This window comes from Podarcis cretensis (assembly GCF_951804945.1).
Source record: "Podarcis cretensis genome assembly, chromosome: 2".
Lineage (NCBI taxonomy): Eukaryota > Metazoa > Chordata > Lepidosauria > Squamata > Lacertidae > Podarcis > Podarcis cretensis.
In genome coordinates this window covers 22045869-22070501 of record NC_137171.1, presented here as the reverse complement: position 1 = coordinate 22070501, position 24633 = coordinate 22045869, and the positions used below count along the sequence as shown (strand labels likewise).

The 24633-nt window shown below is 45.8% G+C and overlaps 1 protein-coding gene across 1 annotated transcript; it reads right to left on the bottom strand.

Moving 5' to 3' along the window:
* Positions 1–1177: 1177 nt before the first annotated feature.
* Positions 1178–22249, bottom strand: CDK2 (cyclin dependent kinase 2). Its single transcript, XM_079965661.1, has 7 exons — positions 21822–22249; positions 16638–16715; positions 15507–15630; positions 12816–12986; positions 9166–9267; positions 4989–5192; positions 1178–3797 (listed from the first exon to the last, which is right to left on the bottom strand). The coding sequence occupies exons 1-7, from the start codon at positions 21935–21937 to the stop codon at positions 3693–3695; spliced, it is 900 nt and encodes a 299-aa protein (XP_079821787.1). The 5' UTR covers positions 21938–22249; the 3' UTR covers positions 1178–3692.
* Positions 22250–24633: the final 2384 nt, after the last annotated feature.

Below are 24633 nucleotides of genomic sequence, written 5' to 3'. Positions count from 1 at the left end.
AAGCGAGCTGCCCTTTGAGCGGCAGTCTGAGGGGGAGCGGGGGCACCTGGGAGCGTTGTGACCCTTGACCTCTGGAGGCGCGTAGTAGGGAGCAAGTCCCTCTGGGCTCAATGGCAGCTACTTCTGAGGGACTTCCTCGGGTTGGACTAGATGACCCTCAAGGGTGCCCAGGATTCTCAGGGACCACGTGGCCCTACTCCCTCTATTTCCTTTATTTCGTCTTCCAAAGCAACTACTCTATTCCCAACTTAAAAATGGAAAGCGTAATGCTGGTGGTCAACAAAAGAGGTTTAAAGACAAGTCAAATCTTTAAAAAATGTAGTATAAACACCGACAATTGGGAAACATTTGCCTGAGAGCACTCCACTTGGAGAACAGCCTTGACCAAAGGTGTCATGGGCTTTGAAGACACTCGAACTCAGGACGAAAGGGAGAAACGTGCCAAGAGGAAGGCACGCTTGGCAAATCCACACTGTTATCAACTCCTGCCTATGTCCCCACTGTGGAAGGACGTGTGGATCCAGAATTGGCCTCCAAAGTCACTTATGGACTCATTGTTAAAACTGTGTTCATGGAAGACAATATTACTTGGCTACGTGTGATCGCCAAAGAAGTAGTTCTTTTAATCCCCAAGCTGCTGGTTGAGGCAAAAGCAAATCACCTGTTGGGCTTTCACGGAAGTATCACACACACAAACATTGGTTGCAGAAAGACACAATTTCTTTGTGTGTCTGCTCATGTTCTGGATGAACCACAATGTAACTTTGCAACACCAGCACAACATACAGTGCTACCTCAGGTTAAGAACTTAATTTGTTCCCCGTACGGGCCACCAAAGAAAAGAAAAGAACTTAATTCGTTCCGGAGGTCTGTTCTTAACCCGAAACTGTTCTTAATCTGACGTACCACTTTAGCTAATGGGGCTTCCCGCCGCCGCACAATTTTGTTCTCATCCTGAAGCAAAGTTCTTAACCCAAGGTACTATTTCTGGGTTAGCGGAGTCTGCAACCTGAAACATCTGTAACCCGAGGTACCACTGTACTAGATCCTGCAGTGGAGTGCAGGGCAGATAAACAGTCTAGACGTCTTTTGCCCCATTGGGCTTAGGCAAGAATTCCCAGCTCACACGAGACCAACGACAAAATAGAAAAAAATTCTTCAAGAGGATAGACGCATGTATAAAAATTACAGATATTTTAATGAGTTAAATGTACTAGTGCCACAATATTTTAGAAACATCTGTCTTGCAAAGAGCTACCAAGAAAAGGACAAAAATATTTTTTTCCTTAAAAAAGTTTAATTACAAGGTGCTTAGACTAACAAGTTCTATACAAAACCAGAACTCTTTTTTAAAAACAACAACAGCCTTATAAATATATAAACATCTTCTAGTCCGAAAGATGAAGGGGAGGTGGAAGAGAGAAGAAAAAAGTCTCACTTCTAAATATTGCATATGCATAGTGCTACAGGGAGGGGAAGAAAACCCTTTCTACCTTGACATTTTTTGGATGGTGTATTGCTGGCATTTTAAAGTTATCCAGAGCTAGCATATTTTCATCTTAATGGAACCGAAATGCCACACTTTCTCAATGAAGACCCATTCACGTCTGCCAGGTTAGCATGTTGTCTTTATACAGCATACAGTTGTTCATAGAGAGAATATATCTAAGAAGAGTTAAAAGTAAGCCTTCATCTAGACCCCAAACACCTGACACTTCATCCATGAATGAAGACTAGATTATGGCTTATGATGAAGGGGTAACTCCCCTCCTTCAATGTGCACTGAATTTGAAGAATAGGCAATGTTACTTCACAGAACATTTTCTTGTAGAAAATGTGTATATCACTCCAACATACCTCTTAAGTTACAAAAAAGGAACGAAAACCTTCAGAAATAAGAAATGATCCCTTTGTTTACAGAAGTCTCACATTTTGGACCCATCACACTATTCATTGGTAAGTGGGATTTGCCAAAACAACTAGAAAAACACCTTTAAAGTTTACTATAGAGAAGGCAAAGAGACTTTGTTTAGATTATTCAAGTTATTACAGCACCAGTGCACTGAGCAGACTGCCTTTTGGGTTTCATACTTCATATTTAGTGAATCTTGCTTTCTGCATACAAGCTTTTATAACTAGCTCAATCCAGGTGACTCAGTGATCTCTACCAATTACACTAGTTCTAAAAGCTTAGAATTCTAGTTCATCACATGTAATTTATAAGAAACTAATCAGGATTGAAAGTTTAGATTTCCGCCCATAGATTAAATGTTTGTCTGCACCTCAAATCATGTCTATTCCTTGCATTTCACTGAAATAACCTGAGAGGTCTGAGTGCCTTCAAGACATAGTAGCACAAAGATAGAGGTGTTGACATTTGCAGCTTGGAACAGTGCAGTTCACAAATAATAATTCCCTAACTGAAGGTAGGAGTTGCACTGTTTTGGCTAAAATACAAGAGGGGAGAGGAGAAATAACTGCAATTTTATCCCTTTAATATTCTCACACCTGAACTTCAAAAAATTAACAAGCACTCGCACACAATTTTTGTTATCAATCTATTTTCACACAACACACTGCTTGAAGGCAAAACTACTTGGCAAATCCATTCCAGCTGAGGGCTTTGCTAGTTTACCAAAAATAAGTTTGAGCCCAAAGAGCAATGAACTGAAAGTCCTGTTGCAGATAAGTACAGAAGGGCAAAGCTTCTGCAATATTTCCCACCTTCTCAGTCATTAAATCGGCCACCCACCCACACAGATGGAAAGGCCTGTAACTCAATGCCACAGACCAGAAAGGCATGTACAGGAGACAAGGCAGTAAGATATTGGAAAGTGGATAGGATAATGCCCATTGCCCCCAATGAACATACAGACAGTGGCCATGTGGCTGGTTAGCAAGCTGTTCTTATGAGCTTTGACAGTCCAACTTCTTTTTCCAAGGGCTTCTTGTGGGCTTCAACCAGCAAGCATCACAAACCACGGTCCATCAGGAAAAGGCTACCAGACTTTTGACTGCTATCGCTGGTGCAATGAGGAATATCACGTTCGCATATTGCAGGCATTGCTCAGCTCCTTAACAAAAGGAAATCTTCCTGCTTGTGAAAAGTGGATAGTTAAGTGCATAGTCCTCATTGAGGATCCCATCTGAAAGGAAATGGTGAGCACCTCTGCCGGCACCAGGAGGACTTAATCATGCAAGCACCAACCAATACCCATGATCCAAATCAGAAAGACGCCATCTCTGGCTGCTGGAGGCAAGGACCGCTCAAGCAAATGCACAGCTGACCTTTGCAGAGGAAGTTGGAATTGAGCGAGTCACGACAGTACAGAAGACGCTTTGTAAAAGTTACCAAGGGAAGAGAGACAGAAATCCTGGGTGTTTTTTTAAAAAAAGGAATGACACTGTAGCCTCCTGACCAATTAGACTTCCTGCGGCAGCTGGCTCTGGGGGCTTCTGCCTCTCTTCTCATGGAAAGTCAGTCTGGAGGCACCCTTCACACTCAGCTTCTACTTTAAAATAAACCCAGGAGTAAATATAAAACAACCCCAAAGGTGTGGGCTGGACCTCCAGTTTTCCATTCAGGGTGAAGTTGAGAAAAGTCTTTTCTAAGTGCAGGCACCTGGCGTAATCCAAGACGGGACGGGCTGCTGAGTCTGCTAGAGGGCAGGTTTGTTGGCACCACTCTCCTCTCACAGGCGGAGGTGCGGCACGGCTTTTGTGACATCCCGGAAGAAGGGGTGGTTGAGCGCGGTCTTGGCTGAGATCCTCTTGTTGGGGTCATAATGCAGCATTTGCTAAAGGGGAAAGAAGCAAAGAGTTAGCGGCACGCAGGATGCCCAAGAACAGGCAGCCAACTCTCCTGGGTCTTTCACAGGAGACGCATGATACAGTCTCTGTAGTGGGACACAGATGTTACCCCAGGAGCAAAAGCAGACTGAACTCAAAACACTAAAAAAACAAAAACAGGACTGAGAACAGGGAGGTGGTGAAATATAGCAAGGAGGAGTTTGCGGCAACAAGAGCAAAATGTCAGAAAGCAGGGGTGAGGAACCTAGTTCCCTCCAGATGTTCTTGGACTGCAATTCCCAGCAGCCTCAGCTGGAACCTGGTTCCCTCCAGATGTTCTTGGACTACATTTCCCATCAGCCCCAGCTAGGGATGTTATAGGTAGGGAGGTCCAGAAACAGATGGAGGGTGAGAAGTATAAAGGCAGTTTTTGTTCCATCTGTACCTAACACTGCTACATCTTAATCAGATATATACAACAGTGAGTGAGGCATAAAGGTGAAAGCAGTGGGATGTGGAATATATTCTGGATGTGTCCTAAATTCAGAAAATGATGGGAGAATACTGGAAAACAAATAAATAACAGGCTACACTTTACCCATGCACCCTCAAATTTTGTTATTTGGAGATGTTAAAGATGTTGCCCTAATTGAGAATAGGGAATGAATACATCTCTTGACTGCTGCTAAAATTTCTTGATTATTTGCCAAAATCAGAAGATAACGAGCACACCACCCAGGAGATAATGGATAACCAAAATCTGAAACAGTTTAGGAACAAGCAAGCTCGCAAATATGGTGACAAGCGGAGAGAACAGGCAGAAGCCAATGTCTTCTATATTTCTTTTGGTGTGGAAATCTGATTTTATATGTGTAAAAAAAAAAAAAGGCAGATCGAAAGCCAGGACTGTCAATGCATCATTCTGAAGGCAATGACAGGCGTATGCCACTTCCTAAGGATTACTGGGCTTAAGCTCTGTGAGATATAGACACTTGCATGGGAATGCATACTCAAATCTCTCTAAAAAGCCAGAATTCCACTTATTGGACTTCAGGAAATGATCCATGACTTGTGGGGGGGCCTGAAGACACGTACAGAGCAAATGCTCTCATCCCACTGGTCTGGATATTTGCTAATGCTCAGCGCCCTTTACCCCCTAAAGCTGTTGAGACTCCGTCCGCACTGCCTTGCTAACTTACCGCTAGGAGTTTCCTGCCCTCCTCATCGAGAGGCGGCACTACCCTACTGAAGTCCTGTCGGGCCCACTTGGGAAAGCTGGATTTGTAGTCGGGCATAGAGGTGACCCCTGGCCACACAGTCTCGTCCGGCGTGCCGAGGGTGCGGAAGATGCGGAAGAGCTGGTCGATTTCCGAGTCCCCGGGGAAGAGGGCTCTGTGGGTTATCTGTTGGCAGGAGGAAGACAGTTCAGAATCCTACTGCCATGAAACACCTTCCTTCCTTCAGCCAGCCACGCCTCCTTCCTCTCATGGCTGGCATAAAACTACTGTGCTCAAGGGACTCAGCAGAGTGTAGTAATCAGGACTGGAGAGAAGCAAGTTCAAATCCCAACTCCCCCATGAAGCTATTGGGCCAGACATTTACCTTTTACGGTGCGAGGACCTGTCACCCTGCAGATCTTCCTGGACTACAGTTCCCAACATTTCTGGCCAGTGACTACACTGGCTGGGGCTGACGGGATCCAACATTCCCCACCCGTTTTATGTAAATCACTCTTGAGCATTTCTTGGTTGTGGTGCATGCCCTGTGGAACGCCCTCCCATCGGATGTCAAGGAAATAAACAACTATCTGACTTTCAGAATACATCTGAAGGCAGCCCTATTCAGGGAAAGTTTTGAATGTTCGATGTCGTTTTGTATTTTAATTTGCTGGAAGCTGCCCAGAGTGGGCAGCATATACTGCAAATAATAAATTATTATTGTTGTTATTACTATTATGAGAACTTCTACTGGAGGTATATCAGTTGCTGTAATAAGTTAACTCCAAAGGCGAAGCAGCAGTAGCAGGAAACCTACAATCCTTTACCATTTATATTCATTTATGTGCAGGGAGGTTTTCTCAATTGTGCTTAGCCTCCCCTACAACCACAGGAAGAGTGCAGAGAATGAAATAAAAAAACCACTTGGGCTGTCGCTATTTCAAGGCCACAAAAATAGAGCAGATCTGTGTCTAACCAGATTCTCTGCTGGACTACTGTGATGTGTTCTGTGTTGAGCTACTCATCAGAATGTATCAGAAGCTGCAGCTAATGCAGACTGCTGTTTCTCTATTAGTAAGAAGAGACTCAAAGGGAGTATATAGCTCCAAGTCAGGCCTATCTGCACTGGCTTCCAATGTACTTCTGGACGGGGCGCAAACTGGGTAAATAACCTTAAATAAGTCTTAAACTGCCTGGGCACTGTCTCTTCTTCCACATATACTTCCCACTTTCTGAGATCAGCAGCCTTACGTGCATCCTCAGTTATTAAGGTGAAATAAAAGTAATGCACAAAGTACAGCTTCCTTTGGGATGACCACTAATCTCTGAAACGCCCTGCCCAGGAAGGGCCACCTGGCACCTCCCTACCTAACTCCACTGCAGGAACAGCAACATAGCTCAGTGCTTTGAGTGCAGAAGATCCTGGACTTGATTCTCTGCACCTCCCAGTTAAAAGGATCTGGGAGAAGATGACAGGAAAGACCTTGTTTCCATCCAACACCCAGAGAGCAGCTGCCAGTCACATAAATAGTTTGACAGGCTGTAGCAAAAGGCCATTCTCAAATTATTTAATTTCTTATTTCCTGAACATTCGATTATGCTGCTACATTGATCTTTTCGGATAGCCTGCAGAGTTCTAATCATACCTATCAATTGACTGTATGCTTATCACATTTTTTCACAGCGTATTTCTTTACATGAAACTCAAGTAACAGGTTTATTAAAAAAGCGATCTTTTAAGCTGTAACCTTTTTTATATAACTGCTTTGATCTGCTTTTCATCTTCAAATTTCAACCTGCCGCTTTTAGGTTTTATTTGGCTTTTTTAGTGCTGCCACTTGTACACAACTATTTTTCTTTGTTGCATTATTTACGTATTGTTATGTAAGCCTCATTTACTGGACGGAAAAGCAGCTGGTAAACTAAAATGCATTTTTGATCCTGGTACTACTTACAAGGGCTAACAGCCCTGTAAGATGCTCAAACCAAGATTGCCAGGCGATCCAGACCACCTAAGACCGAGGAAAGATATCTGACCTAGAAAGCTCCCATGGGAATCGTTCCTCAAGTCCCTCCCTCCATGACGCATAGCCCTCGGCATGAGCTGCGTGCAACACAGTTCTGCACTCATCTCCGGAGTACAAATGCTCAGCCACCCCCAACCCACAGGAAAGGGAAGCATCGCCGCCTAGAGCGGAGCTGCCTTCCTCAAAAGGTGAATCCACAACAGATCCCCTTCTGTTCCCTGCTGCCAGTTCTCTGGCGGTTTCTGCCCCAGGGAAAGGGGATGATGTTAGCGGTTGCTTGCCCCACAAGGTGCTGCCAAGTCAACTGATCCCGTCAGCAGCTCTTCACAAGGCAAAAGGCAAGGAAGTGGGAAGCATTTGATCAGAGCTGTAGCCCTGCTCCAGAAAGGAACACCCGAGAGCTCCCTTATGTGAGCACCCAAGCTGATGTCACACCAACAGCATTAAAACGGGGCTGGGGCCAAGACTTTTGAAGAAACTAAGAGTTCCATGAGTGCAACTGATTATGTGGAAGGCAGAAATCGTTGCAATGTTTAAGCATCTGGGTGGGGATTGGTGGGGTAGGTGGTAAATATGCATCAATTAGCAGCATTTGAAATTATTGGGCTCGGGCAGTTGTACAGTGGTACTTCGGGTTAAGTACTTAATTCGTTTTGGAGGTCCGTTCTTAACCTGAAACTGTTCTTAACCTGAAGCACCACTTTAGCTAATAATGGGGCCTCCCGCTGCTGCCACGTGATTTCTGTTCTCATCCTGAGGTAAAGTTCTTAACCCAAGGTAATATTTCTGGGTTAGCGGAGTCTGTAACATGAAGCGTATGTAACCCAAGGTACCACTGTACTGGGACAAGAAGTGCACTGATCCAGAAGGATGGAAGTAGAATACAGTGGACACTCGGGTTGCGAACGTGATCCATGCAAGATGCACGTTCGGAACCCGCAGTGGTGCGTCTGCGCACGCATGGGTTGCGATTTCGTGTGTCTGCACAAAGCGCGATTTAGCACTTCTGCGTATGCGCGACCGCCGAAACCCGGAAATAACCCGTTCCGGTGCTTCCGGGTTTCGGCAGTCCGCAACCCGAAAAAACACAACCTGAAGCATCTTTTCCTGCAGTTCCAGAATGCACTGTTCAGATCTGGAGAACGGGACGACACAGCTGCGTTATACTGAAACCAAATCATTAGCTCTCCTCTTTGACAAACGGTGCTCTAGAGGAGGAGGCAGAGAATTGATCCCACCCCCAAATATACTGTTGGACTCCCAGTTCTCACCAGTGCCAGCAAGGATGGTAGAAGTCAGGGCTGGTGGGAGCTGGCAACAGGCTTCTCCCGGCCTATCTTGGGCTTCAGACGTCATACCCCCCTGCACTTGTAAACACATTTTGAACTGGGCACTGCATTGTAACTTTTAGAGGGCATGGTGGATGTGCTGAACTCGATGACATTTTGCTGCCTGCTGATACTTGGGATTCCAATACAGAAGTGAGATGAATTATCCCTCCCTATCCTATGAAACTATTTGCCTGTGAACACCGGGAACCTTTGGTTATTCCAGAACTTTTCTGGCCCAGTTTATTTACAGTCTCCACCTGTAGCATCCCTGAGCAATTTAGGGTCAAGAGATGCAGGCCCACATAGGAAGTAGGGGCAGGGCATCATCAGTTCTCCAATACTTTTTGCATCTATTACAGTGGTACCTCGGGTTACATACGCTTCAGGTTACAGACTCTGCTAACTCAGAAATAGTACCTCAGGTTAAGAACTTTGCTTCAGGATGAGAACAGAAATCGTGCTCCGGCGGTGCAGCAGCATCAGGAGGCTCCATTAGCTAAAGTGGTGCTTCAGGTTAAGAACAGTTTCAGGTTAAGAACGGACCTCTGGAACGGATGAAGTACGTAACCAGAGGTATACCACTGTACTTCTGTTCTTTCCAGGACAGTGTGGCTTCACATCTTCTGCCTCTGCCTCCCTAAGAGAGCTTGCTTCGGGCTTTCAGACCCTGGTCTGCATTCAAGATTCCCTGACCGCCCCTTCCAACCTCAGCACCGCTGGGTTCATTTTGATCAGCTGTTCCAGCTGATGCCATGTTCACCACGCCCACCCCGCTTCATTCCCGGAAAAAAAGGTATATACCATCTCTGCGAAGATGCAACCCAGACTCCATATGTCCACAGCTGTTGAGTAGTATTTGCAGCCAAGGAGAATTTCTGGAGCTCGGTACCAGAGGGTCACCACCTAGTGTAAAGCACAAAACACCCACAAACAATTCAGTGTTGTTGTTTTCTCCTTTTTATACATGCATGCAATTAAATTACAAGCCATTGGCAGGAAGGAGTCCCAGTTTATTACAAATGCAACTCCAGCCCCTGTGAATGAAGTTAAGATTAGCATTCAAAACGGGCACATGCCAGCAACTCCTTCATAAGGAGGGTTGAATTGCACACCTAAAACAACTGGATAATCAAGAGGCTGGGATAAACATTCCCTCCACCAAGGTTTTTTTCTGACAAAGAAAACACAGGATCCAAAAAGCAACAACCATGAGGTTTTCCAGTTATTAGAAAATCAGTCGTACATGATGTTTTGACCTTAAAAGACTCAGGAATTATTTTCAAAAGAGTAGCCCTTTCCCCAACCTATATTGTTGCTCGCTGCAGATAACAACAATAGTATAATTAATAATAATTTTATTTCTACCCCGCCCATCTGACTGGGTTGCCCCAGCCACTCTGGGTGGCTTCCAACAGATATAAGAACATAATAATGGTTGAAGGAGCTGGGTACATTTAGCCTGGGAAAGAGGAGATATAAAGATAATATCTTCAAATATCTAAAGGAATGTCACATGGAGCCTGGAGCAAGCTTGTTTGGGTTGGGGGTGTTTACTGGGTTGTTTATATTTTTATTATGTATTTTGCATTTTATATTGTGATTTTACATTGTAACGGCCCTGAGACTTGTGGGGATAGGGCAGTATACAAATTTAAATATTATTTTTGTTAAATATTATTTTTTATTTTTACACATTAAAAGACTTCCCTATACAGGGCTGCCTTCAGAAGTCTTCTGAAGGTTCTATGGTTATTCATCTCCTTGACATCTGAGAGGAGGGTGTTCCACAGGGTGGCTGCCACTACTGAGAAGGCCCTGATTATCCAAATTTTATTTAAAAGATAATCTGAAGAGAATTTTTTTGCTGGCAAGGGCAGCACAGTGGTACCTCAGGTTACAGACGCTTCAGGTTACAGACTCCGCTAACCCAGAAACAGTACCTTGGGTTAAGAACTTTGCTTCAGGATGAGAACAGAAATTGCACGTTGGCGGTGGGAGGCCTCATTAGCTAAAGTGGTACCTCAAGTTAAGAACACTTTCAGGTTAAGAACGGACCTCCAGAACGAATTAAGTTCTTAACCCGAGATACCACTGTAGCTCAGTGGCAGAGCACAAGCTATGCAGACAAAATATCCCAGATTTAATCCTTGACATCTCTAAGCAGGGCTGAGAATAACCCCTGACTAGAATCTTAACAGTCCACTGCCAGTTTGTGTAGCCTATACCAAAGAAGATAAAACTAATGGTCTGATGTGCTGTAGAGCAAATTCCCATGTTGTTCACAGCAGCCCAGAGTGGCTGGGGAAACCAAGCTAGATGGGCAGGGTATGAATAATAACATTATTAAAATTATGATTATTATTACAGCTGGGGTGGGGGAATCCAAATCCCCAGACCAACTGTCTCTCTCGCACAAAGCAGGTGCCAACTTAATAGGGAATTCTGGGCAACCATGTATCCTTAGATCATAATAGTTAAACTAAAGCACTATTAATGTTCACATTGCTTTGGTTTTTTAGGGATTTATGCTCATAAGAAAGTCACAGCATCATTTTACATTTTGCAGGATGCATCTCAATGACGGCTTTTCTAATGCTGTGTCCAAAAAATGCCCATTGCTTACTGAAGACCTATTTTACCATATTTATGTAGTGGTACATAATGTACCAGCTGTGGACATTTATGTAGAGGGACGCAGGTGGCGCTGTGGGTTAAAGCCTCAGCGCCTAGGGCTTGCCGATCGAAAGGTCGGCGGTTCGAATCCCTGCGGCGGGGTGCGCTCCCGCTGCTCGGTCCCAGCGCCTGCCAACCTAGCAGTTCGAAAGCACCTCCGGGTGCAAGTAGATAAATAGGGACCGCTTACCAGCGGGAAGGTAAACGGCGTTTCCGTGTGCGGCTCTGGCTCTGGCCAGAGCAGCGATGTCACGCTGGCCACGTGACCCGGAAGTGTCTCCGGACAGCGCTGGCCCCTGGCCTCTTAAGTGAGATGGGCGCACAACCCCAGAGTCTGTCAAGACTGGCCCGTACGGGCAGGGGTACCTTTACCTTTTACCTTTTTACATATTATTATTGTTATTACTATTATTATTATTATTATTGGTTGGTGAGAATCCTGCAGCTTGAGGCAGCTTTCTTTTGTCTCTCCTGTGGATTTCTATGTTTAGTATCGCTTTGCTTGCTGACTTCTTTATTGATGACTGATTTATGGCATTTCCACCCACTCAACTGCATATATATCTGTTTTAATATGCCCACCGGTCGAAAAGCTCCGCATAAATAAATCATCAAACAACAGCATCCACTTTTCCATCTAAAAGTACAACAGAAACATCTGGCCACAATTTGAAAAATCTATAAATATACTTTCAAATATGAGAAACAGGGCAGACACAGAAAACCCACCAGTCAGTAAACAGGGAGGAGCAGCACAGCATTAATATCACATTGTTAAGAAAGCCATGTAAACCAGTTTTCAGTGCCTGTAAAAAAGCATGGGCCAGAAGATTCAGAGAAGGTCCTCTGCCCTGCACCCACAAACTGACACTTATGCCAATGTTAAAACACACAATAGGGCTTCCGATGTGGACTTGAATGATCAGGGCAATTTCTTATCAGAAAAGACGGTTCTTAAAGTATCCTGACTCCAAGGCATTTAAAGCTTTAGAGCTCAAAAGCCTTTTGAATTGAGTGTGGATGCAAATTGATGACCAGAGAAGAGGGTTTATGCAACCAAACCTACTGGCACCAGTTTGAGGTTGGGAACTGCATTTTTAAACAAAGCAAGCTTCCAAACTCTCTTTAGGTGCAGCCAGGATGGATTTGATTTAAATCACGAGTCAGTAAGACTTGATTTAAATCATTTATTTTTTTTTACAGAAAGACTCATTTTTGCTGGTATAATCTTAATATTTACAACCAGAAGGTTTCATTTTTGGAATAATAAAATTTCAGAGTAGTTTTTACAGTTATATCAAAAATTACTGATTTGGCTGTACTATTAGAATTACATAGACTGATAATTATGAAATTATTGTGAGGTTTAATAAGTTCACTGTTTATATTTGGACAATTTATATTGGAAGGAAAAAACCAATCATTTCCTTAATAGCAATTTCAACAATTTATTTAGCTAAAACAGTAACATTATAGCATATGTATCCATGTTTGTTAACTGGTGTGCTTAAACTTTTTTTTAATCCCATTTAATTTTTTAAAAAATCTAGTTTCTTTAATTATTATTTTTAAATCATTGAATTTTATCCACCTTGGGTGCAGCCCCATGTGATACGGAGCTTCCTGGACCATCAATTTGGGGGAAAATCTCTGGGAAGCCAATTTGTGCCATTACAATACACACTTGCAGCACCAAAACAATTATTTTCCCCAATATTTGGGGAGTTGGGGGGGAGGGGAGAAAATTGATCAGAAACAAGCGAGCGACACACACTCACTTCGTGTGTGTAGGTTCGCACAGGCACGCCAAACGCCCGAGCGAGCCCAAAGTCGGCCAGTTTTATCGCTCCCTCTGCGTTGATGAGGAGGTTTTGCGGCTTCAGGTCGCGGTGGAGCACGCGGTGAGAGTGGCAGAAGGCAAGTCCCTGCAGCAACTGGAACAGGTAGCTCTAGGGGAAGAGAGACAGAAAGGATGAGAGACGGAGAACAGCCCTACAGAGCCAACGGAAAGCTCGCTGTCAGGAGAACTGGCCTCAGCACCAGCAGCTGAGAGCTTAAAATGCTGGGAACCCATCCAAAGTTCCTTCCTGCTACTTGAACCTACGAGGTGTCGCCACTTAAGCTGAGACAACAGCTCAAGCAGAGATGACCTAAATCCTCTCCCGTCATTAAAATTCATTTGATCTCGGCATTTTGGAAATGAATTTTAATGATGGGAGGGGACATCTCCGTTGCTGAGTCACCTGAACTGGCCACACCTAGAAAGTTTTAAGTCGGGAAAAGGGATTGGATTAGTCTGCTTTAAGTTTGCCTCTGGAACACCAACTTCTTTCAGCCTATTCGCCGCTAAATATATGAATAAGTCGTGTATATAACCAGGCGCATCTGTGCTGGAGTTGGGGACTTAATACTTATTTTGGAAGGCGTGTTGCCTCAAGCTTGAATTATTCTCCATTTGATACACCACCCAAAAAATCCCCTACTCTAGGAAATTTGCTTAAGTCACATTAGTTGGTGTTACCTTGTATATATTGTAGGCCACTTGACACTGAATGAAGATACAATTTTGTAGCTGTATGAAGTGTTGCAATCAAATTATCAGCCTGACAGTGGTACCTCAGGTTACATACGCTTCAGATTACATACGCTGCAGGTTAAAGACTCCGCTAACCCATAAATAGTACCTCGGGTTAAGAACTTTGCTTCAGGATGAAAACAGAAATCATGCTCCGGCGGCGCGGTGGCAGCAGGAGGCCCCATTAGCTAAAATGGTGCTTCAGTTTAAGAACAGTTTCAGGTTAAGCACGGACCTCCGGAACAAATTAAGTGCTTAACCTGAGGTACCACTGTACTTTTAGGTTGCCAGGTTTTTCTGTTTGCAACACAGGCGATCCTTGCTGCCACTTTTTGTCTCAGACTTGGCGGCTAAGGATTTACAGCCCAGTGCAGCCCAGGAGAAAGGACTGCTATAAGATCCAACAGAACATTTCCCTTCCCAGCTGGCCTTGGGGCTCGCATGGATCCTAGTGCATTTGCGATTACCGTGAATGGATGGAGAAGAGCAAATTACTCCTCCACAGAATCCCTGCCTGCTGAAGTATGTAGAGGCTACGCTATGGGTAGGTGAACTAAGTCCTGGGAGCCAGATCCGGCCCAATCACCTTCTAAATCCGGCCCGCGGATGGTCCGGGAATCAGTGTGTTTTTACATGAGTAGAATGTGTCCTTTTATTTAAAATGCATCTCTGGGTTATTTGTGGGGCATAGGAATTTGTTCTTTTTTCAAAACATAGTACGGCTCACCACAAGGTCTGAGGGACAGTGGACCGGCCCCCTGCTGAAAAAGTTTGCTGACCCCTGCTCTACGCAAACCAAGGACAAGCCAGGGGGGACCACACAAAGTCCTGCCCCCACCCCCGTGGGCAGATTGTGTGTCCCAGCCCTTCTTTTGTTATAAGCCAAGTTGGGAGGTTTTTTTGTCATTTTAAAAACACATCACCAAAGGATAAAGTGTGAAAACAACATTAAACCATACAATCTGTACCCATGTCTATCACAGGTGGCGCTGTGGTCTAAACCACTGAGCCTCTGGGGCTTGCCGATCAGAAGGTCGGCGGTTCGAATCCCCATCATCTTCATTTATTATTTATACCCTGCTCATCTGACTGAGTTTCCCCAGCCACTCTGGGCGGCTTCCAATCGAGTGTTAAAAACAATACAGCATTAAATATTAAAAACTTCCCTAAACAGGGCTGCCTTCAGATGTCTTTTAAAGATAGCTGCTTATTTCCTTCACATCTGAAGGACGGGCGGGCGCCACTACTGAGAAGGCCCTCTGCTCCCGTTGCTTGATCCCAGCTCCTGCCAACCTAGCAGTTCGAAAGCACGCCAAAAGTGCAAGTAGATAAATAGGTACTGCTGCGGTGGGAAGGTAAATGGCGTTTCCGTGCGCTCTGGTTTCCATCACGGTGTCCCTTTGCACCAGAAGCGGTTTAGTCATGCTGGCCACATGACCCAGAAAGCTGTCTGTGGGCAAACGCTGGCTCCCTCGGCCTGAAAGTGAGATGAGCACCACAACCCCAGAGTCGCCTTTGACTGGACTTAACCATCCAGGGGTCCTTCACCTTTATTTTACCCATTTCTATATGAAGACGCTACCCAGTTCTAGAGAGATCCAAGATCTAGCCTTTATCCACACCGGTGCATTCCTTCTATGCATGCACATACGAGACTCCCTGAACATGCAGGGAGTTTCCTCATTCACTTCAACGCTGGCCTTGTGCACACATTCCACTGCAGACACAAAGCCACCCTCAAAAAAGGAACAGGGCGAACCTGTGAGTGCAGGAGCACAACATCGGCGCTTCTGCACTAATCTGTGCATTAGCAAAAACCAACGTCGCCAGTGTATTCACGGTGTGTACGCATACGTGTTTCATAGCCCAGCAGCCCTGCCCTCCTCCTAGTCACCTTGGTAAGGGGCAACTCTACGCCACTGATCGCAGACGAAGAATCCATGAACTTCTTGAGGTCCTGGTGTAGGAACTCAAAGACCAGATAGAGCTTGTTCTCAGTGTGGATCACATCCAGCAACCTGGAGAGTCGGGGAAGGAAGAAATAAGGAATCTGATTAGGAAGCAGTAATGAGAAGGCATTTTTTGGGCCAGGAATAATGCAACACCATTAAATCATAATAATAATAATATATTAGTTATACTCCACCTATCTGGCTGGGTTTCCCCAGCCACCTGGGCGGCTCCCAACAGAATATTAAAACCACAATAAAACATCCAACATTAAAAACTTCCCTAAACAGGGCTGCCTTCAGATGTCTTCTAAAAGTCAGATAGTTGTTTATTTCCTTGACATCTGATGGGAGGGCATTCCACAGGGAGGGTGCCACTACTGAGAAGGCCCTCTGAGCTGGACCTCAGTGTCTGGGTAGAATGATGGGGGTGGAGACACTCCTTCAGGTACACTGGACTGCAGCCATTTGGGGCTTTCAAGGTCAGCACCAACACTTGGAATTGTGCTTGGAAACGCACTAGGAGCCAATGGAGGTCTTTCAGGACCGGTGTTATATGGCCTCGGCAGCCACTCCCAGTCACCAGTCTAGCTGCCGCATTCTGGATTAGTTGCAGTTTTTGGGTCACCTTCAAAAGTAGCCCCATGTAGAGCACATTGCAGTAGTCCACACGGGAGATAACCAGAGCATGCACCACTCTGGCAAGACAGTCTGTGGGCAGGTAGGGTCTCAGCCTGCGTACCAGATGGAGCTGGCAGACAGCTGCCCTGGACATAGAACTGACCTGTGCCTCCATGGACAGCTGTGAGTCCAGAATGACTCCCAGGCTGCGCACCTCTAAGATTCATAGAAACAGAAACACTGGGGAGTGGTAGCTCTGCACACTTTGACCGTTTATTATGTAATCTTCTTTGAAGTGTCCTCTGAGAGTTGCTACCAGATACTGGATAGAATGGGCAGTTAGGATGGCACCTCCAAGGAGTGTTGTACCCTTAATAAATTGCCTGGAACGGAAGATATTCTACTCACTCCTTCCCAAAGCACAGATCTCAGCCAACTTCCTTCCACATACTTACTTGACAATGTTGGGGTGGTTCAGCTCCTTTAGCAGGGAAATCTCCCGGATGGCTGTACTTGGGACGCCTTCAGTCTCCCTGCAAACAAAGAGGGGAAACAAGGTGAGAAGGGCCGAGAAGGTGCTACAGAGTGGAAGTAGCCGTGTCCATGACCCACTGATACGACATAATAAGATGCTCCCTCAATGCGGCAAACTGGGCATCAAAAACTCGTGGGTGAAAGGATTTTCCATTGTGGACGTTTATTCAGCAAAGGCACGCGGTCTAATCAGTTTGCACACGGAAGCCCAAACAACATTGCACTGGGCCTTCCCCTGTATCTAGTCTAGCTAATTAACCTTAAATCATATAAAACCAGTTCCTGGAATGTGCAGCGATGCCACCGATTGAACCGTTTTTGATGGTGGTGCTACATACCCAGACTAACTCGGTTTGCCAAATACAGTTGTACCTTGGTTTTCAAACAGATTAGTTCCCGAATGTTTTGGCTCCCAGACATCACAAACCTGGAAGTGACTGTTCCGCTTCGCGAACTATTTTTGGAACCCGAACGTCCAAGGCTTCTGATTGGCTGCAGGAACTTCCTGCAGCCAATCAGAAACAGCAATTTGGTTTCTGAACATTTTGGAAGTCGAACAGACTTCCGGAACAGATTCTGTTAGACTTCCAAGGTATGACTGTAGTATAGAAGGATTTGAACGGGTAGGGGGCATTGCCCTAAATAAGTTAAAAGCAGGGCAGGCAAACTGCCACCATGTTAGAACAGGGGTACAGAACTCTGAATATTGCCAGCAGGCTAAACAAGCACAGGTTTCAACCTCCACCTAGTGTTGTATGGGGAACCCCGTAGCACAGACAATCTCGCTTGGTTTGCCCTCACCACCACTCAGATAACTGGCAGCGACAGCAAGCCTCCCTTGCTGATGTACAATCAGGAGTGTGCTTTAAGGCTCCCGATTCTGAACTGGCAGCTGCATTTTCACCTGCCCGGCACCTGATTTCGCATGCCACAAACTGCAGCTAATTTGCACATAAGTCACCAATGCAGACTGCTGCTAGGAAGAGTTCTGCCTGACCAAATGGACAGCCAAGAGTTCTGGTAATGCTATGCTCAAACAGCATTTTCCTGTCCCTGAAAACCATGAGGCAGGGGTTTGGAAATCATGAGATCAGAATGCTGAAAAAAGGCAGCAACTGCGCACATCCCATGTTTTCCTTGGGGAGAGAGATACCTTAAAAGTAGGGACAGGGGTCGGGAATAATAATATGCACAGAGTGTTCTGTAAATGGCACACAGCCTCAGTTTACCACGTAATTACAGTATCCCCATCAATGTCTAAAATAAAATATATATGCTCATTATACTGTTAACAGTGCCCTCAAGCACTGGAAAACTCTTTCCAAAGGCACAGCTCAAGCGGCACATTTTCAAATATGCAATTAATGCATCTAATTAATCTATTAGCAACGCCAATAAAATAATCATCGCTTCTGGCCTACTATACAAAAGGGAAAGGAACGCAGCACAAGTCAAGTTGATCTATTTCGTTAGGTCAACCTCTTTCGGGATCAACAATTCAACTGCCAGGGATCATGCTTGGCTGCAATGTTGCTCATAAGCCATAGGGACTGGCCTTCTCCCTTTCTAGACCAGGGAAACAAACCCTAAGCAAGAGACCAAGAACAAACCCTGGCTCCCAGCCACGGCTTATTTGGGAAGAAATGCAGTGCGCGTACACACTGATTCACACAACGCTAAAAGCCGGCTGCTTCCTTCCTCGGCTTGCCTCTGTGCTCTAGGAAGCGAAGTGCAAAACAGGGGACATTTGAGTTGTGTGTACCAGTATGCAGTATTTCTTTAAACTATGGTTTGCTGTTAGCTTTGCCGGGTGAAATTCATAGGGGCCAAAATGAACTCCATAGCAACTCAGCCAGATTCATAGCTCAGTTTCTGAACCTACCGTGAATGCAAGGTGAACATCAGGCATAACACAATGTACCTCTAAAAATGTCAAACCACAGTCAATGCTAGGCACATGAGAAGCCTGCACCCATTTTTTAAAAAATTACCCATTGCAGTTAGCTGTCCACATAGCTATTTACAGTGGTACCTCAGGTTAAGAACTTTGCTTCAGGATAAGAACAGAAATCAGGCAGTGGCACGGCGGCAGCGGGTGGCCCCATTAGCTAAAGTGGTGCTTCAGGTTAAGAACAGTTTCAAGTTAAGAACGGACCTCCGGAACAAATTAAGTACTTAACCCAAGGTACCACTGTACATCAGTTTGCTATTGATTCCAGGAACTTCAGGCCATGCTTTTCAAGAACAACTTAGGGCTTGTTTTCCCCTCCTGATGGCCTTAGCATTAAACAGTCAGTAGGCTATCGGGCAAGGACTGGGAGAATCCAGAGCATGAATTCAGCTAAATTCACTGGGCGACGAGCCTAATCTACTGAAAAGTTGTCGTGAGAATTAATTAGGAAGAAGAAACAAGTATGTCAATGTGGGGCTTCCTCAGAGTAAGGTTGGGTTATAAATGTATCACAGTCAATGTTCACTATGTTTTAAACCCCCAAGTAACGGTAATATAAATAGTTGACCCTACAGCACAATCCTAAACGTGGCTAATCGAGAGGATGTCTCATTGAGTTCAACAGAAATAGCTCAAGGGTTGCTATAGGATTGTACATCTAGGGTAATTCATTCCAATCCAGTACATTGGGCATTGTATAAACACAGAGTAGCAAGACTCTGGGAGACTGTGGGTGGCGCTGTGGGTTAAACCACAGAGCCTAGGACTTGCTGATCAGAAGGTTGGCGGTTCGAATCCCCACGACAGGGTGAGCTCCCATTGCTTGGTCCCTGCTCCTGCCAACCTAGCAGTTCGAAAGCACATCAAAGTACAAGTAGATAAATAGGTACCACTCCGGTGGGAAGGTAAAAGGCGCTTCCGTGCACTGCTCTGGTTCGCCAGAAGCGGCTTAATCATGCTGGTCACATGACCCGGAAGCTGTACGCCGGCTCCCTCGGCCAATAAAGCGAGATGAGTGCCGCAACCCCAGAGTTGCCATGACTGGACCTAATGGTCAGGGGTCCCTTTACCTTTATCAAGACTGCTCAGTTTACATTAAACCCACAATAGTGGGGAAGAGAGTAGGTTTTGCCACTCATGTAAAGTCATATTTTGCCAGTAGCAAACCCTGAACCTAGAACCTTAAGATATAGGAGGATTAGTGTTCAAAATTTGCCTGGTGCCAAGAGCATTTTGCACCTGGCTATCCGCCACTTGCAACCACGTGAAGATGCCCGGGTGTCAGGATGATGCCCGACATCTCCACCATCTGGAGGTGCGTGCCTGGTGATCCTTGGATCTTGACTGTTTTCACACACTGGCAACACACCCTGTAGAATTCTATCTGTAATATTTCATCTGCACAATCAGAATGAATTTCAGGAACCAAAAACTTACTGAAAAATATGACTTTTGAGCCGCCTGGCCCCAGAAATGGCAACTAGGCATTCTGTCTGGGCGACTGCAACCCTGGTTTAAGGAGCCATTTGGCACCTAGTTTACACATCTGAATTTCTAACATTAATGATAGGCTGTGGTCACACCAAGGCAGAAGAAAAACAGCACTTTGCCCATGCTCAGAGACACTCTCCTCTCCAGCCTGGAAGAATTAATCCCAACCACTGATTAGGAGTATGGGAACAGGAGAAAAGTCCTGCTTGATCAAGTCAAAGACCCATCTAGCCCTACATTTTGTCCTCACAGTGGCCTATGGGAAGCCTGGAAGCAAGACCTGAGTACAACCTTCCCACTGCGCTTGTGACTCCCAGCAAACAGCATTCAGGGGAAATTCAGGGTTCTCTTCCAGCCCAGATTCTCCTGGACTGCATTTCAAAAGCAGCACAATCAAGATGAGGCCCCAGCACCACTAGGAAAAAAATCTAGATACTGTACAAAATGAGGGGCTCCCTTCCCTGTCAAGAAGACACACACTATACATTTAAGGTGCATGATGTTTCCCAAAGAATCTTGAGAACTATAGTTTGCTAAAGGTGCTGGAAACTGCATGCCAGTGGAGGGGAAACTACAGTTCCTACTGTTCTTTAGGGAAATCATATGTGCGTTGAATATTCTTTAAATTTATGGTGTGTATAAATCACCCTGAGCATCCCACGGGCATAGCCAGCCAGGATTTTTCTTTGGGGGGGGGGGCAAAAAGTTGTTGAGCTTTTTGGGGGAAGATCACCCAAAAAATGTTGATCATAGGTAAAAAAAAAATCCCACCAAATAGAGCACAATTACTGGGGGAAGGCCGGAGCTCCGTTAATTTGGTACTGTATTTTTAAAGCTTTTCAATAATTTTGGAGGATTATGGGGGGGGGGCAGCTGCCTTCCCCCTTGGCTACGCCTATGGAGGGTCCCATGCCGACAATTCGATTAGAACTTAAAATGTGTGCAAAATAAGCCTGGTGGCCTTTTGCAATGCAGTAACTGGCCATAACGAACATTTTAGCATCGCTCAGTAAATTAGCGCCGCAAGGGGGTCATTCAGATCCGTATGAACAGAATCGTATTTTTCAATAAGTTGCAATTCAGAAGTTGCATATGAAACTTGAGAGAGAGAGGGAGGGAAAATTGTGTACTCAAAATAAGTCCAGCACCCTGAACCGGAGTAACTGGGCATTGCAGCCAAGCAAAACCACGACTTGAGGGCAACCCCCCCCCCCAACATTAGAGTAGGTACTACGAGCTCCCCCCCCCCCGAAAGTGAGGCCAAGAGAGCGGGAGGCGAGGGGAGGAGAACGGCTCTCTCCCACTCCGCCTCGCGTAGGTCGGCCCTAAACATATACCGAATCGGCGCACAAGGGAAGTTCTGTTCTCCGTCCGCGAAGTTACAGGAAGGAGGGAGGGCGGCGAACTTCTTCCCAAGTCCCCTTGCTCGTCACCCACCTATTCAAAAGAGAAAATCCCGGCTCCTCCTCCTCTTCCTCCTAATGCAAAGAGAGGAGCAGATTCGTCTGCAGATTCTTTCCAGCGCCTTCAAGCAGCAGCGAAGGGGATTTTTATTTTTTGCTCGCCAGGCCACCCAGAGTTTCTTTCTTAGAAATTGGGGTTTTTTTTGGGGGGGGGGGTTGGAGTGGGTGGGGGTGTCTGGCGAGGAATTATTTGCACTCACGTGTCCAGGCGGATTTTCTTAAGCGCCACCACCTCCCCGGTGACTTTGTTCTTCGCTTTGTAGACCACGCCGTAGGTGCCCTCGCCGATCTTCTCCACCTTCTGGAAGTTCTCCATGGGGTGGATCCCAGCTTGCCTCTCCGTAGAGCGCAGAGAGATCGGGGCAGGCAGGAAGGAAGGAAGGAAAGAAAGAAGGAAGGAAGGGGCAAGTAGTTAGCGAGATCCAGGCGGGGCACTTCCCTGATCAGCGGCCGCGCAGTTGAAGGCTGCAACCTCCCCGCGCGTTCGACGCGGCGCAAAATGGAACGTTGTGTATCTTTTTTTTCCCCGGCGGTTGACCGCGCTCCTGCGTTCTCTTTCCCGCGCGCGAAGCCGGGCAACTTGGCAACAATGCGAGCGCTTCCCGTTCTACGGCTCCTCATCCGCCTCCCAGTCTGCTTCCCGCGTTCCATTCGCCACGCCCACCCTCTCCTCCGATTGGCTCTGGCGCCCTCGGCGGAGCACGCGGGTGTTTGGGTTGGCGGGAGTTTTTCCTAAAAGGGCAAGTGGTAGTTTCGAGAAAGAGACGGAAAGGCGCGGGATCCTAAAAGGTGTGGGTTCTGGAGGGAATCCTGCTAACGTCCGTGTCGCTGTCAACACAGAGATGCAGCTTAAAGCCTGTTTTTTGTTTTGTTTTTTCGCCGTTGTTAATAATAATAATAATAATAATAATAATAATAATTTAATAATAATAATAATAATAATAATAATACCCCGCCCTCCCCAGCCAAGGCCGGGCTCTGGGTGGCTAACAAGCAATAATAAAAACACGTTGAATGAATACAATTTAAAAACAAGATTAAAATACAACATTAAAATATTAAAAGTATTTATTACTAAATTATTAAAATATTAAAAGTTAAGTATTAAGGCTTCCTCTTATGGCAGCACTGCCCATGGCCGCTAAGGGGTGTAGACGGTAAATAACAAAATACTTAACTAAAAGCAGAAATTGCAGAAAGATTTTGACATATTTTTTTTCCTGAGCACTTGCGGAGACATTTCATTCCGAATCTGCTAGGCAGAGGATGTTGACAGGTGGGTGCCCTCCCCACCCCACTAACATAAATCCTAGCTATGTCCACAGCACTGCCTCTGGATTTTGAAACCATTTCGAAAGGGGGGTGCAGGAAGAATCCTTTGAACACTTTGGAACCCTCACAAAGGGATTTCTGAGTAAATATGCGCTGCAGAGTGCGTTTAATCTTCCACTTGACTATACGGAGGGGGAGCTATTTACATAGTGAAATCCCAGCGTTTTCTGTCACAAAAAATCCCCCAAAAACATAAAGATAGCCTCCTGGATCAGGCCAGTGGCCATCTAGTCCAATATATTGTTCTGACAGTGGATACCTAGAAGTCCGTGGGAAAACTGCAAGCAGGACAGAAGAGCCATGGTCTCCAGCAACTGATATTATTATTATTATTATTATTATTATTATTATTTTCAGAAGTATTGCAGATTCCCACGTAGAGGAGGCAGCGTACAGCCATCATGCCAAGTAGCAATTAATAGTCTTATTCTCCATGAAGTGTTCTCATCCCCTTTTGAAGCCATCCAGGCTGGTGCTGTCACAGCCTTTGGTTGGAATTGAATTCCATAGTTTAACTGTGCACTCTAAAACTATATGCAGGGCTTTTTCCCCAGCTGGAACTCTCCAGAACTCATTTCAGGCACCTCTCAGGTGGGTGCCATTGCCACTACAGTGGTACCTCAGTGTAATGGTTCTAGGGGTTGCTCGTGCGTAAACCGGCGCCACATCTGGCTGGGTTGCCTGAGTGAACCTTTGCTGTCTCAATCGCTGGCAGAATCCGTCAGTGGGCGTTTCTTGAACTTCTTCCAGCAAAGAAGCTCTTTGACGCCTAGTCTCCTCCTACTCTCCCTGCGCAGAAGCCTTCTGAGCAAGGAGGGTGTGGGCAGCGGAGGACCCTCACTCTCCCCGCTGGTCCCCGGCGAGGAGTCATGGGACCGCCACGCCGATTCCCCCATCTGCCCCCCTTCTCCACTGGTGCTACGCTGATTCTCTTCCCCAGAAGATGGGCTGCCTCTCCCCATCCCGGGACGCTCTCTGGAATCCCTCTGGAGCCCGCTCTCTCCCTCTGGCCCTGATGGCAGTTCCCTGACACTCGGTTTCCGAACTTAATCCGTTCTGGAAGTCCGTTCTTAAACCAAATGCGTTCTTAAACTGAGGCGCACTTTCTCTAATGAAGCCTCCCACCTCCGGCGCCCTTCCACCGTTCGGCTTCTGTTTGTAGACTGAGGTAAAGTTCACAAACCAGAACACTACTTCCAGTTTTGCAGAGTTCATAAACCAAATACAGTCATACCTCAGGTTGAATGTGCTTCAGGTTGAGCGCTTTCGGGTTGTGCTCCGCGGCAACCCGGAAGTAACGGAGTGTGTTACTTCCGGGTTTTGCCACATGCGCAGACGCTCAAAATGACGTCATGCGCGGAAGCAGCAAAACACGAGATGCGCCGTCGCGTCTTACGTTCCATTCAGGATGCAAACGGGACATTGGAACAGATTCCGTTCGCATCCCGAAGTACCACTGTAGTTTGTAAATAGGACTGTTCGTAAACCGAGGTGGCACTGTACACTGACAGCAAGGGAAGCGTTCATGTTGAGTTCCGGCACCTCTTTTTAAAGAAAAACAGCACTGACTATAAGAGTCTCATGAAAGTGTCTTGCAAAAACGATAATAGAGCTGTTTGGCACCTTAAAGAATGACACTGCATTCTTACACCTATTTATCTGGAAGTCATTGCTATCCAG

Excerpts from the sequence above, each read along its gene's own strand:
- CDK2 (XM_079965661.1), bottom strand. The coding sequence starts at position 21,937 with ATGGAGAACTTCCAGAAGGTGGAGAAGATCGGCGAGGGCACCTACGGC. Across the intron at positions 16,716-21,821 it reads AAGAAAATCCGCCTGGACAC|GGAGACTGAAGGCGTCCCAA; the intron begins GTGAGTGCAAAT and ends CTTTGTTTGCAG. Across the intron at positions 12,987-15,506 it reads TAGAGTTGCCCCTTACCAAG|AGCTACCTGTTCCAGTTGCT; the intron begins GTGACTAGGAGG and ends CTCTTCCCCTAG.